The sequence below is a fragment of the Equus asinus genome, chromosome 3 (assembly GCF_041296235.1).
Source record: "Equus asinus isolate D_3611 breed Donkey chromosome 3, EquAss-T2T_v2, whole genome shotgun sequence".
NCBI lineage: Eukaryota > Metazoa > Chordata > Mammalia > Perissodactyla > Equidae > Equus > Equus asinus.
The window spans coordinates 96,228,230-96,242,105 of record NC_091792.1 but is presented as its reverse complement, the minus strand read 5'-3'; the positions used below and the strand labels follow the sequence as shown (position 1 = coordinate 96,242,105).

Genomic DNA, 13,876 nt, shown 5'->3' with positions numbered 1-13,876 from the left:
GGAATATGGAGTACTGTACCTAAGATTCTCAAGAAAAGTGAGTCAAGGTTTATTATCTCTAACAAAACTAATTTTCAAACATAAAAGCCACAGGATGTTACCAAGATGCAATGAAATGCAAGAATATGGTTTCTATGAGCCCGTCCTGAGAAATCTATTAAAGTCACTAGCTTCAGACAACCAAAAGGACTAGAGATATAAGAGCTGAGTAACTCATGAGTTACTTATGGTGAGCATTAAATATGCATTACTTATAGAACTAAGACTAGATGAGGATTAACAGGAAGAAAGTATAGTTTATAGTGCAATATGTGCTCACAATATAGATATAGTCAATTATAAAAAAAGAGAGGAAATGGGGAGTGAAATAGCGGGAAAACATTAAACTCTTTTCAACAGTCTTATTGGGGGTGGTGGTATTAGTATTGTTATTCTGAGGCTGTTGTGTGTATAATGTGGGATGAATGAAATGAATAATTGTGGAATATTCTGATTCTATAATTCCCTATGTACTTATGAACCAGGATTCTGGATGTGGAAGTAACAAGATACAGATGTAATATAGAAGAGGTTAAGTAAAACCACCTAAATTGGAAGTTTCAGTAATAAGTAACTCATGAGTGACTTATACATATTTCACCATTTCCTAGTTCTGTCCTATGAAAAGGTCCCAAAATGACCAATACAGCAGCAACAGCATCCCTAGCACTCAGAAGGTTTTTATCTATAAATATCATTCCTAAAAGGAACTAAAGGAACAAGGGATTCTTGGAGAACTGGCTGATTCTGGGTCTAGGCTGGGAAACACACAAAATGACTCTAGAACAATTGTGTCATGCAGCACTAGCAATATTTGGAATAAATGTAGAATAAGGATTAGTGCTCAGAAAACACAAAATATATACAATCAGCTAAGCTCTTTTTTCTTGTAAAGTGAGGTGTATTTGAGCTGGGCACATGGAACATAGAGTGGAAGATGTGTCAGAAAAGGACGCCAGGGGCTGGCCCCGTGGCCAAGTGGTTAAGTTTGTGAGCTCCGCTTTGACAGCCTGGGGTTCACCGGTTGGGATCCTGGGTGCAGACATGGCACCACTCATCAGGCCATGCTGAGGCGGCGTTCCACATAGAAGAACTAGAAGGACTTACAACTAGGATATACCTATGTACTGGGGGGCTTTGGGGAGGAAAACAAAAAAAGAGGCAGATTGGCAACAGATGTTAGCTCAGGGCCAATCTTTCTCACCAAGAAAAAGGGCATACCTTTAAAAAAGAAAGAAAGAAAGAAAAGGATGCCAGGATAACTTCCTTTGCATATTTGTAGGGAAATTGTGAGGCAGTAGAGACCATCTAGTTGATTATGTAAAACTGGGAGTTTCCTGGACAAGGAAATGGCCTCATCAGACAAGACTTTAGTGAGAAGAGCTGATATACTAGTGGTGTTGATATCTGCCAGAGCAGTGCTACTCAAACTTTAAGGTGCAAGAATTACAAGAGGGATTTTGATAACATGACAATTTTGACTCGGTAGGTAGAGGCTGGGACCCAAGGTTTTACATGGTGTAAAAAAACTAGGATTTGTGCACTTTCTTTGAATTAATTCAGATGTGCCTAGCTAACTTCTTGCTAGCAACTGAAAAGAGGGAGAGAATAAGCTCCTAGTGCTACCCAGGTTTGTTTTCCCTCACTGCTGTTGGCCTTAAACAAATAGCCAGTTATTTCTCCAGCAAAAATGAGTTTATTTGGGATCAGCAAAGAATTGCAATTTGGAGTCTGCAACCAGTGGCAAGCCACATGCAAGTTCCTAGCAGCAAAAGGAGGAGAAACTCTGCTTTAGACGGGAAGAGGAAGTTGGGAGGGCTATTGTAAACAGAGAGTTTCATTGGCTGAGTTGTGACAGTCTCTCATTAGCTTAGCTACTTCCTGGTCAAGAAGTCTTTCTTCTTCCTGTTGGGCTTTACTATCAATGTAGGGCATGAGAGCTCTGTCCCCACTCCTTTTTTTTTGATGAGGAAGATTGTCACTGACCTAACATCTGTGACAATCTTCCTCTATTTTGTATGTGGGATGCTGCTATAGCATGGCTTGATGAGTGGTGTGTAGGTCCACACCTGGGATCCAAATCTGCGAACCCTGGGCTGCTGAAGTAGAGTGTGGGAACTTAACCACTACGCCACCAGGCAGCCCCAAGAGCTCTCCCTTTTGGCCTCCCAACTCCATTTTAATGAGATTTTTGTTTATGAATTTCCACATTCCCCCCCCTTCTTTTCTTTTCTTTTCTTTTTTTTTTTTAAAGATTTTTATTTTTCCTTTTTCTCCCCAAAGTCCCCTGGTACATAGTTGCATATTTTTAGTTGTGAGTCCTTCTAGTTGTGGCATGTGGGACACCGCCTCAGCATGGCTTGATGAGTGGCACCATGTCCGCACCCAGGGTCCCAACCAGTGAAACCCTGGGCCACCAAAGCAGAGTGCACAAACTTAACCACTTGGCCATGGGGCCAGCCCCCACATTTTCCCCTTTTGATCAAGATCTTTCTCTGAAAGCATTGCTGATCAAGAGTCAGGTTTTTCTGGTTTCAGCAGCCTTTTGTCCCTCACCTTTCCTGGGTATTGTGTCCCATGTTGAAGGGAAAGTACACAGATTGGAAACTATTGTGGCCACATTTGAGTAACAAGGAGGGGTAGCAGGGAGAGCTCTCAGGCATTTTTCTTCTCCAAAGTCTGTATGCTATCAAGATCATAGGCACTGGAGAGCACCTGAAGCATTATGTCATCATCAAAGGTTTGGCAAACTTTTGGCAGGCCTGGTCCAGACATCTTGGGAAAGCCGCCTCATCAGATGTCATCTGCTGCAGTTTGGGAAATCTTTACTTTCATGTCACCAGATGATGTGCAGGTCCAGGCAGGGTTTGGTGCTTTCTTCAGGTGTGTCACGTGAATCCAAGAGTCTATTCCTTACAGCGGCACAAGGGTTAGTTACCAGTACCTGATAGAGGCTTTTTCAGCAAGGTTGAAGAGCATCCTTCTGAAGGGGTCTCTGCCAATAAACGAAATCTCAGCTGCAAGGTGTGATGCTTAAGGTCTTTGTCTCCCTGGAGTGCACTGTGAAAAGAGCACTCTAACCAAACATAACCAAAACGTGGTTATTTTTCATAGAAGCCTTTGCAATACTGGAGTGTATCTCCTTTTATCAGCTGAGGGTCAAAAGAAGTAGGAGTCAAGTGCTTTGGGTGTCCTGTGACTGTCTCCAAGGGTGAGAGCTTATGAGTTCCAAGGGGGTGGATATGAGGTTTAGAAGGACCAAGGGCAATGCTTTTGGCCAAGGTATTTGGAGGGTCTCTACGAATTTTGCCAATTCAGTCTTCATAATGCTCTTAGTGCATTCCACTAAACCAGAGGATTGAGGGTGGTAAGCGCGGTGAAAGTGTTGTAAAACAGGCCAAATAGTGCAGTCTTGTTGAAGTACCTGACCAGTAAAATGGGTTCCTTGATCACTATGAAGCTTGAGAGGAGTTCCCCCGGTAAGGCTAATCCTTTTCCAAAGGACTTTACCCACAGGAGAGGCAGTAGGCTGTCTACAATGGAAGGCTTCAGTCCAGTAAGCAAACATACAAGCCATGACTAAAATGTGTTTATATCCACGACATGGGGGAAGTTGTATGAAATCTATTAGCCAAACCTCAAATGGTCCATTAGGCAGTCTAAAATGTCCAAGAGCAGTACAACAGGCTTCCCTAGATGATATTTTGGAGAAGTAGGACAAGGGAGGTAGACACTTTTTGTGGCCTTGTTAATATTTACCCACCAATGTTGATTCATGAATGCCATCATTTTGTCAGTAGACTAACAGTTAAATGCATGTGCAGTGGTTAGGAACGGGAATTTTAGAGTCTCCAATAGGACTGGGTTGTTAGTTGGTCCAAACCAGACGTTTCTCTTTTTATAAAACCAACAACTGTTTAATTTCCAACCTTGTTCTTTTCTGAGGCCAGTTGTTGGGCTTCTGTAGCCAGTTTTTCTAAGTTTCCCTTTGAGGAAATATCCCTTTGGACCATGACAGAGGCTTGGCTGCTGTTGGTTCCTTTAAGGGATGCATTCCTTGCAGAAATATCAGTAAAGTGATTTCCTTTAGCTTCCAGAGAGTCAAGTTTAGAATGCCCTGGGATTGTAATAATAGCTAACGTGGCAGGTAAAAGTATAGCATCTAATAATTCCTGAACACAGGGACCCCATTTTTAATTTTATTTTTAATTTTTAATTTTATTTCTGCTAGAAGTAATGAAGCCACGTGGCTTCCACTACATTCTGAAATCATGAGCTACTTTGAAAACCTATCTACTATCAGTACAAATATTGGCAGATCTGCCCTTGGCAAAAGTACAAGCCCATGTAAGAGCGTATAATTCAGTCTGTTGGGTCGAAGTAGCCATAGGTAAATGCGCTGCCTCAATGATATCAAAAGGAGTAGCAACAACATACCCAGCATAGTATTTGCCATTGCCACCCTTTAAATAACCATCAGTGACCATGAGAAGTTGGCGTGACCCAAAGGAGCTTCCTGCAGATCATCACAAGGAGTCAGGAGGTGAGCTGTCAGCATTAAGCAGTCATGAGGGACTTTGTTGGTAATGCAGGGAGCAGAATAGCAGAGTTAAGGTTATTAGAGTGTAAAAGAGTTATGTGAGGAGCAGTTAACGAAAGGATTTCATAGGAGGTGAGGCGGTTGATGAAAAATGTTGAGTGTGATGAGAATTCAGGAGGGCTTCTACTGCATGAAGCACAAAAGTGGTTCAAGGGGATTTCACAATGATTTTCTTGGTGGCTTTAACCAAGTGGGCAGTAGCAGTAATGGCTTAATGCAAGGGGGTATCCCCACGCCACAGGGTCCAGTTGCTGGCTATAACACCCTATGGGTCGATGGTTCTCCCCATGTACCCCAAGGGCATTCCCTTCCTTTTCATATACAAAAAGGAAAACGGGAATCTGATAATTGGGAGGTTCAAGGGCAGATGGGTTCATTAAACTTTCCTTTAAGGCCTTTAAGTCTATGTTGTCTGGTTCTTCCCATAAAATTGGGTTGAGGTTGCCTTTCTTTAGTAAAATATATAGAGGTTTGGCCAGAAGAGAGAACTCTGAAATCTGGTTTCATCAATAACCAACCAGCCCAAGAAAACCTTGCAGTTGGTGCTTAGTTTTGGGTTTGGGGAAATTTAGGACACCATGAACCCTGTCTGGATCTAGGTGTAGCCTTTGTTCTGATGTAAGATGCCCTAAATATCGAACCTGGGTTTGGGCAAACTACAATTTCTCCTTGGTGACTTTCTGGCCCTTCAAGGCTGAAAGCTTTAGCAAGTGGAGGCTGTCTTCCTGTGAGGAGACTTCGGAGGGAGATCAAAGAAGCAAATCATCCACATATTGCCACAAAGTAGAGCCCCTAGGGGACTTCACATCATCGAGATCAGACTTCAGGATTTTTGAAAAGTGGGAAGGGCTCTCAGTAAACCCTGAGGCATTACTGTCCAGGTGAATTGTGTTCCGTCCGAGTAAAGGCAAAAAGGTGTTGGCTAGCTTCATCAACCAGAATGATGAAGAATGCTACATAAATTAATTACTATAAAGGATTTGCTTCCAGTGAGAATGGATGTCAGTAGCATATAAAGGTTAAGAGCAACAGGGTGTCGAGGGATAACAATGTTGTTTATTGCTTGGAGGTTCCAGACAAACCTCCACCCTCAGCCCTTGGGTTTTCTCGCAGGTAAAATAGGAGTATGACAGGGACAACACAGGGGATAAGGAGGCCTCGAGCCTTGTCATCCTCCAGTATGGGCTTTATACCTTGAAGGGCTTCTTTATTTACAGGGTATTGATTAATTCTGGGGAGAGGTTTTGAAGGATCTATTTGAATCTCAGTGGGAGCTGCACTCTGAATTTTACCAACATCAGTTGGAGATTTTGCCCACAAAAAGGGTAGTAGTTGATTCAACAGAGACAAATGAACAGCGTTTCCAGAATCAGCTATAGTACCATCAGAAGCAGCAGCAAATGAAAGATGTCAAAGGAACAATTTAATTCACCTGGTTGGCTGTTTTGATGACTACTGTTAAATTCTAGAATTATTCCCCCTTTTGAGAGAAAGAAATTCTGGCATGATGCTTTTCCAAGATGTCTTGGTCTAAGAAATGAACAGGGGTGGAGGAACTAAGGAGAAAAGGGTGTGTGTCTCTCAAAGGGCCTAGACAAAAGGGAATAGGTTTTGAGATGGAAACCTTTTTTCTATTTTATTTTTTACTGAGGTTATGATAGTTTACAAGCTTGTGACATTTCAGTTGTACACTATTATTTGTCAGTCATATTATATGTGCACCACTTCACGCTTTGTGCCCTCCCCGCAACCCCTCTTTCCCCTGGTAACCATTAATCTGTTTTCATTGTCCACGTGTTTGTTTATCTTCCACATATGAGTGGAGTCATACAGAGATTGTCTTTCTCTATCTGTCTTATTTCACTTAATACCCTCAAGGTCCATCCATGTTGTTGTGAATGGGACGATTTTATCCTTTTGATGGCTAAGTAGTATTCCATTGTATTTATATACCATATCTTCTTTATCCAGTCATGAGTCGATGGGCACTTGGGTTGCTTCCACGTCTTGGCTATTGTGAATAATGCTGCAATGAACTTAGGGGTGCATGAGTGTCTTTGGATTGTTGATTTCAAGTTCTTCAGATAGCTATCCAGTAGTGGGATGGCTGGGTCACATGGTATTTCTATTTTTAATTTTTTGAGAAATCTCCATACTGTTTTTCATAGCGGCTGCACCAGGGTGCATTCCCACCAGCAGTTTATGAGGGTTCCCTTTTCTCCACATCCTCTCCAACATTTGTTGTTTTTTGTCTTATTAATTATAGCCCTTCTGATGGGTGTGAGAGCTCATTGAAGTTTTGATTTGCATTTCCCTGATGGTTAGTGATGTTGAACATCTTTTCACATGCAGGAGGCTTACTTTTAAAAAGAGGTTCTGATAGGTTCAGATAAAGAAGAGTGGGGAGGTTCAGGGAAAAGGGGAAGTCTGGGAAGAGAGTTAGCATCGGGGAACTGAGGGTATAGAGGAGGTGTAGACCACATAGAAGGGAATGTGGAAGATGGTGTCAGAGGTGGGGCCTGAGACACGGAAAGCTGGGAAGAGGAACATGAGGCTTTGAAAGCCATTTTATCTTTCTTTAATCATTTGTTTGCCTCTGTTAATCTTAAAATTTTATTTTGCAAAGAGGCAATTTTAGACTCCTGATAACATCTGGAAACCTCAAAATACCAATTGAAACAGGTGTTCCATTCAATTTTGGGAATTACAGAGCTATGGCTGTCCAACTTGGTTTTAAGAAAAGTAAGTCTTGGGAGTTCAAAAGTTTCCCACAATGGCCACTGGTAATCTAAATCACTTTTGGTTAAATCAGTCCATTTAGTTAGAAATATGCATGAGCAATGACCATGGTTTTTATACAAAAAATTGGCTGGGATTCCCATGGGGGGCACCCTCAAAATATTTAGATAACTGGGATCCCAATTCTCAGAGGTTTTTCTCTAGAGTAAAATAATAATTCTCAAACAGCCTAAGCAGCTCAAACAGCTTAAACAGTTGGCAGCTCAAATGGCTTGAACAGCTCAAACAGCCTGCAGGCTTAATACCAGCCAGTCCCTATAGAACAGTCCAATTTCATTAAGCTGGACGGAAGGTCGAGAACAACACCTTGTTGTTCCAGTGAACGGTCCAGTTCCAAAGGGAATCGGACCCAAGGCTGGTCAATGCAGTTCCAAAGGACAGTCTGCTCCCAAGGGAGTCAGGCTGAAGGCTGGACAGCACAGTTCCAGTGAAACAGTCTGAAAGTTGGGCTGAAGGGTAGCACAGTTTCAAGTATGGGAACAGACCAGTTCCAAAAGGAATCAGACTGAAGGCTAGCGCAGTTCCAAGGAACGGCCTGATTCAGAGTCAGGCCGAGGTGCCACCGGAGTACTGTCACACAAACAAAGCCTTAACCAGAAAAGGACGAAGCCTTAAAATGGATCTCAAATAAAGCCTGGAGAGCTTCAACTGCAAAGAGGGTGGAAGCTCAGATCCAGGAGGAAGACTTACCCTCAAACCCCAGGGTCAGCAAGAAAATCACGGAGCTCAACAGGCTCTGTTGTGTGTACTGCACCCCTTTACTCACCAGCCTCCAAGTCGTTGGAGGTCTTCTCTGGATCACAGTATGGTCCACCAAAGTGTTGACTTTAAACAAATAGACAGCTAGTTATTTCTCCAGCAAAAGTGGGTTTATTTGGGATCAGCAAAGAATGGCAATTTAGGGTCCACAACCATGGTGAGCCATGTGCAAGTCTCCAGCAGCAAAGAGAGGAGAAACCCTTTTATAGAGGGAAGAGGAAGTTGGGAGGGCTTTTGTAAACAAGGAGTTTGAGGAGTAGTGGCTTCTTGGTGGCTGAGTTGTGACAGTCTCTCATTGGCAGAGCTTCTTGCTGGTCAAGAAGAGGACGTCTTTCTTCTTCCTGTTGGACTCTGCTTTTGACGTAGGGCATGAGACGACCCCCTTTTGGACTCCTGACTCCATTTTAATGCAGTTTGTGTTTATCAATGTTCACACTGCTATAAGTAAAATCTAATAATATGTAGCAATCTCTTAGAAGTTGGGCAGGGGTAATGAGCAGTCTGGAAAGGGAAGGCATTGGCATGTCAAAAAGTTTAGTAAAACTGCTGCCTACAATAACTAGGAAGGCAGACAAATCCCTCCCTAGCTTGTAGCTCTAGTGGAGGTATTTGGAAAGAGCCAGTGCGTGTGTGTGGCTGCATCTTTTTGCTTTCAGCAAGGTATTACAAGCAAGTCTGAAGTCAGAGTAAAAAGAGAATAGAATGTCTAGAAATTCTGGGGCTTCACTAAGTTGAAAAAGCCAACTGTTTATGTACCCCTAAACAGCAGAAGAGAAGACTTGGCTTAGTGATTTCTCATAGTCCATTAAGACTTTTTGGTAAAAAATAAAATAAACAAAAAATAAACAAAAAACAACAGAAAACAAAGATAAGCTGAAGCAAAAATCAAATGAATAGACTTCTCTTCTCATTTAAGCCTATTGTTTCAGATGATTTCAAGGCTTCCATCATTAAAAAGAGGACATTAAGAATGGACTGAGCATGGAAGCCAGAAAATAGGGCAGGTTTAACAACTACTAGAAAGAACTTTGGATGTGGTTACTGGCAGCAGAAACTGTCTGGAAGCAGCAGAGGTTACTGAATACTCAATGAAATTATATATATATATATATATAAAATTTATATATATATATATATACATAAATTGAAAAACATGGCCTAAAAAAGCCCTCAATTGTTCAAGCCTGGGGGCATTCCCCCAAACATGTTGGGAATACTCTCCAACATCCAGTTAGCCTGTATCCAGAGGGCAAAGCTTGGGCCCACAAAACACAATGGACAACGGAGATCCTCTGGAGGGGAGAACTAGGGTCTAACTAAGGAACTTAACTCCACTACCAGGGTAGTGAGTATTCATAATTCCTGCCCAGGATTCTAGCTATAGACCAGGACCTGCTGTATGTTTTCCTTTTTTCCCCCTGAGTTTTAACTGGGGTTATCCTATTCCTGTCCCACTATTGTTTTGTATTACTAGTGCAGGCATGGGGCAGATAATTTGTTTTGTAGTGTATATGTATCTGCACCATGACAAGCCATATCCCACCCTGCTGGAAAGGACTGTGCGTTATCAGACATCCTGGATTTTGAGCTGATATAGAAACTGAATGGGAAACTGAGCTCTGGAGGAGTGTAGGAGGTGAGAGTGTTCTACTGTAGGAAGGATACACAGATATTTAGGGGGTCAGGAGGACAGATTGCAGTAGAGACTATTGATTGTTCCTCTAAAACCATCATTTCCTTTTTCCTGGGCACAAGACTGCCAATTGGAAACTCAATTTCCAGCGTCACTGTTGCTAGGCATGGTCATGTGACTAAGTTCTTGCCAATGGAGTGAGATCTGAATTGATGTGGGCACTATCCACATTACTTTCTTAAAAGAACTTCCTTATTCTGGTCTTCTTTTCTTTCCTCTTCTCAATAGAGGGAACATGCTAATTATAATATATCAAGCTGACAAAATTAGAAAGTTTGACATTCTTTGTAGGCAAGGCTGTAGAAAATTGCACTCCTACATGTTGTTGGTAGGAAGGCAAAAAGGCACCATCCCTATAACATGCAATCTGGCAGTATCTCTCAAAATTGTAGGTATATCCACCCTTTGACTCTCTTCTTGGAATGTATTTTACCTGTACACATATAAAACAATGCATGTATAAGGTCACTCATTGTAGCATAGATTAACTAAAAACAATTTAAGCATCTAGCTTGAAGATTAAATAAGCTATGGCATCCCCTCATTATGTAATACTCTCCAGCTCTACAAAACAATGAGGAAGCTCTCTGGATTTATGGTAAGATCTCCAGGAAAAGTGAAAAAATCAAGGGCAGACTAATGATATGGTGTGTTATCTTTTGTGAAAGCAAGAAAGGATAAAAATGTACATTTATTTACTTGTATTTGCAGAAAGAAACTCTATAAGGATTCCTGAGTAATAAACATCATTACGTATAAACGTAGGGTGACCATATAATTTGTCATCCAAATAGAAGAGTTTCTAGAGTGGACGAGCGTGTTATTAATAATTACTCCAGAACAACAGATGGAAAATGCCACTGTCCTGGACAAACTGGGATATTATCAACCTAAACAAAGGATACGGAGTGGACGGGGGAATGGGTCATTTCTCATCGTATTTTACAAAAGTATCAGTCTTTGGTGAATTGGAAATAAAAAGAACTCGTTCTTAAAGAACGAGGTACAGCAAACCACGGACGTGAGACACGGAACTTAATGAAAACGCAGTAGTTTCGCGTACCCGACATTTACCGGAGGTGCACAGGCGCCGCCGCTCTCTTGGAGTTCATCGTCCAATCCGAAGTGGGAGCGTGCGAGCCTGAGCCTGTGGGAGAGCCACGGCGGGCGTCGGGCTCGAGGAGTGCAGCTTCGCGTCACTCAACCCTCGGGGCGGGCCTAGCGCAGGCTCCCACAGCCGACGCTCTGGCCCCCACAGGCGCTACTCGGTGGCATCTCGAGTTTCCTCTGGCTGCACTCTGGAGGACTACACTCGGTTTCCTTCTGGCCGTGAGAGGCCCAGCAGCCTGGGCTGAGCTGGAAGAAAGATGGCGGCAGCCGTGCGACAGGATTTGGCTCAGCTCATGAATTCGAGCGGCTCTCATAAAGATCTGGCGGGCAAGTGAGTATTTCCCAGGGCATGGGAGGTGGGGAGGGAAACCCCAGCTTGTTCTCCTTGGGCTGATGGCGGCTTTCGCGTGTGAGGCTTGGAGCCGGCCTGAACCCCAAGCGGGCGGGCCTCAGGTCGGTTATGGAGGCAAATGTTGGGAGCAGCAGAAAGCTGAAGGGGACCTTGTGCAGGGAGCCCTCTGGGCCATAGACCTAGGGTGACTGTCAACTCTTTCAGTCCTTGATAGCATCCTTACCGGTCTCTGGAAACGCAGTCGGAGGGACAACTGCTCCCACGGCCTTCTCTGGCGCCTCTTCCCACCGCTCGCTGGCTTCTCACACCGAATTCTCGCCTCTTTTTGGACCTTCTTCCCCCCTTTTCGCTTGAGGGAAATTTATGTTCTGGACCTTGATGCAGAAGTCCCTTTTACGGGGAGGCGGCTTCTTGAGGCTGGCGGGGGCTGAGGAGGTATGGCCGCTGTCACGTCGTCCGGAACCGCTCGGACCATCTTCTCTGGGTCCTTGTGTTCTGGGTACTCTCTCTCCGCCACCAACCCTGCAGAAGGGCGCATAGGCAGCATGTCCTCATGACGTGGGTCAGGATGTCTAGATTAGTAATGTTTGCAGGAATCTGGATTGTTTAGGAATTTTGTCGGAATTTATGTAGAAGGCTTAGGTCCACTCCAAGTTAAAATTTGTGACTTGTGCCTGTTCTGCCAGCGGTTAGTCAGCAGTGTTAATCGTAGATAGATGTTGTCCGTTTTCTCTTCGTAGATTTCACGGTACTATTCTTTTATAATGAAGTGCCTTCCGTTTAACGTATGCTTCTCAAATTGATCCGAATATTTACATCCTGACAGCTGAGATCACTTTGATCTGTATTGGTGAGATACACCTGCTCTAACCTGGCAGTTGAAACCGTGACGGTGTTTTACGTAGGCTGTGCTGCCTTTTCTGTGGTGGTGGTAAACGGAATCCACTTTTATCAGTGGGAAACTTAGCTGTGTATCTTGGGCTTAACTATTTTGTGCTGCGATTTCTCCCTCAGGACAATGGGGATAATTATAGGACTTATTCTTGTCTGAGGACAAAATGTGTATGTGTGTTTATATACACTTATATTATACTTATATCACTTAGAACACTATCTGACGCTTAGCAAGTGTCACAAGATTGTTGTTGTTGTTATTATTACACAGCTAGTAAATATGTAATGACTTACTCCATCAGTTGGAAATAAGTTGAATATGTCTTCATGGGTTAATCTTTTTTGCATGTAATTTTTTTAGAATAGATGGAAGTAAAACTAGCTTGGCCTGGCCTGGTGGCAGCAGTTAAGTTCCCACGCTCTGCCTTGGTGGCCCAGGGGTCACTGGTTCAGATCCTGGGCATGGACCTATGCACTGCTTATCAAGCCATGCTGTGGCAGGCGTCCCACCTATCAAGTGGAGGAAGATGGGCATGGATATTAGTTCAGGGCCAGTCTTCCTCAGCAAAAAAAAAAAGGGGGGGGGCAGATTGGTGGTGGATGTTAGCTCAGGGCTAATCTTCCTCAAAAAAAAAAATAAGTAAAACTAGCTTATTTTTTCCCCATGCTTGCTTTCTTCTTTGTTTGCTGAAGAAAAATAAGTGTGTTAGTTATTAGAAGAGATATAGTTTTTCAAGTATTTGCAGAATTCTGAAACTTAAGCTTAACATTTTTTTCCTCAATTCTGAATTGCAGATAAACAATAATACCTATCCTCATAGAGCACTTCAGTTATTTATTGTTGTATAACCAACCAAAAACTTCGTAGTATAAAACAGCTATTATTTCTCAGGATTCTTTGGGTCGACTAGGCTCTTTTGCTGGTTTGGTCTGGGCTCACTCATGCAGGTGCAGTCAGCTGGCAGCTCAGCTGGGGTTGGTAGGGTAAAACGGACTCAGATGCACCTTGGGCTGTTGGCTGGGTCTCTCTCTCTTCACATGGTCTCTCATTCGGTATCTTAGCTGAGGCTTCCTTACAGGGCCACAGGAGTGTTCTGGGAGGGTGAGAGTGAAAGCTGCAAGGTCTCTTACAGCCAGCCTTGGAAGCCTCACGGCATCAGTTCTCTTGTACCGGCCAAAGTCAGTCACAAGACCAGCCCACAGTCAAGGGGAGGGGAAATGGAGTCTACCTCTTGATGGGAGGAGTAGCCAAGTTATATGGCAAAGGGGCATGGTCAGAGGGAGGCATGATTCATTGGGGCCCCTTACTGTAAGAATATACCACATGGGGTTATTGAGAAGATTAAATGAAATAATGTGCCTGATAACTGATGGCAAGTGTTTGTGAGATAAGTCTTGGCCTTGCCTGGTCCTTTCTGGGCAAGAATGTGTCAGGGTATTTATTTTCATAACCCAACAGTTCTGCCAGCTACATGCTTTGTGAGAGAATCACTCTTGAAATATATCAGTAGCTTTAGGGTTTATGTTAGGAGCTGAGTTAACAAAGGATTTCATATTAAGGAATGATGGAGAAAGTTCATTCTAAAATATTGATACTCTGTCTTCCTACCAATTAGCAGGATATCTATAA

General features: G+C 43.1%; 1 protein-coding gene across 3 annotated transcripts in view; it reads left to right on the top strand.

Moving 5' to 3' along the window:
• The first annotated feature begins 10,985 nt into the window (after positions 1–10,985).
• The window catches only part of COPS4 (COP9 signalosome subunit 4), a 42,940-nt gene continuing 40,049 nt past the window's right edge, over positions 10,986–13,876 (top strand). For 2 of the 3 annotated variants that reach the window (XM_014865198.3, XM_014865199.3), the window contains exon 1: positions 11,015–11,331. In XM_014865198.3, coding sequence (XP_014720684.1) covers positions 11,258–11,331 — 74 coding nt within the window. In that variant the 5' untranslated portion in view covers positions 11,015–11,257. Of the gene's footprint in view, positions 11,332–13,876 lie in introns of all 3 variants that reach the window. The other variant, XM_014865196.3, reaches the window with a different exon arrangement.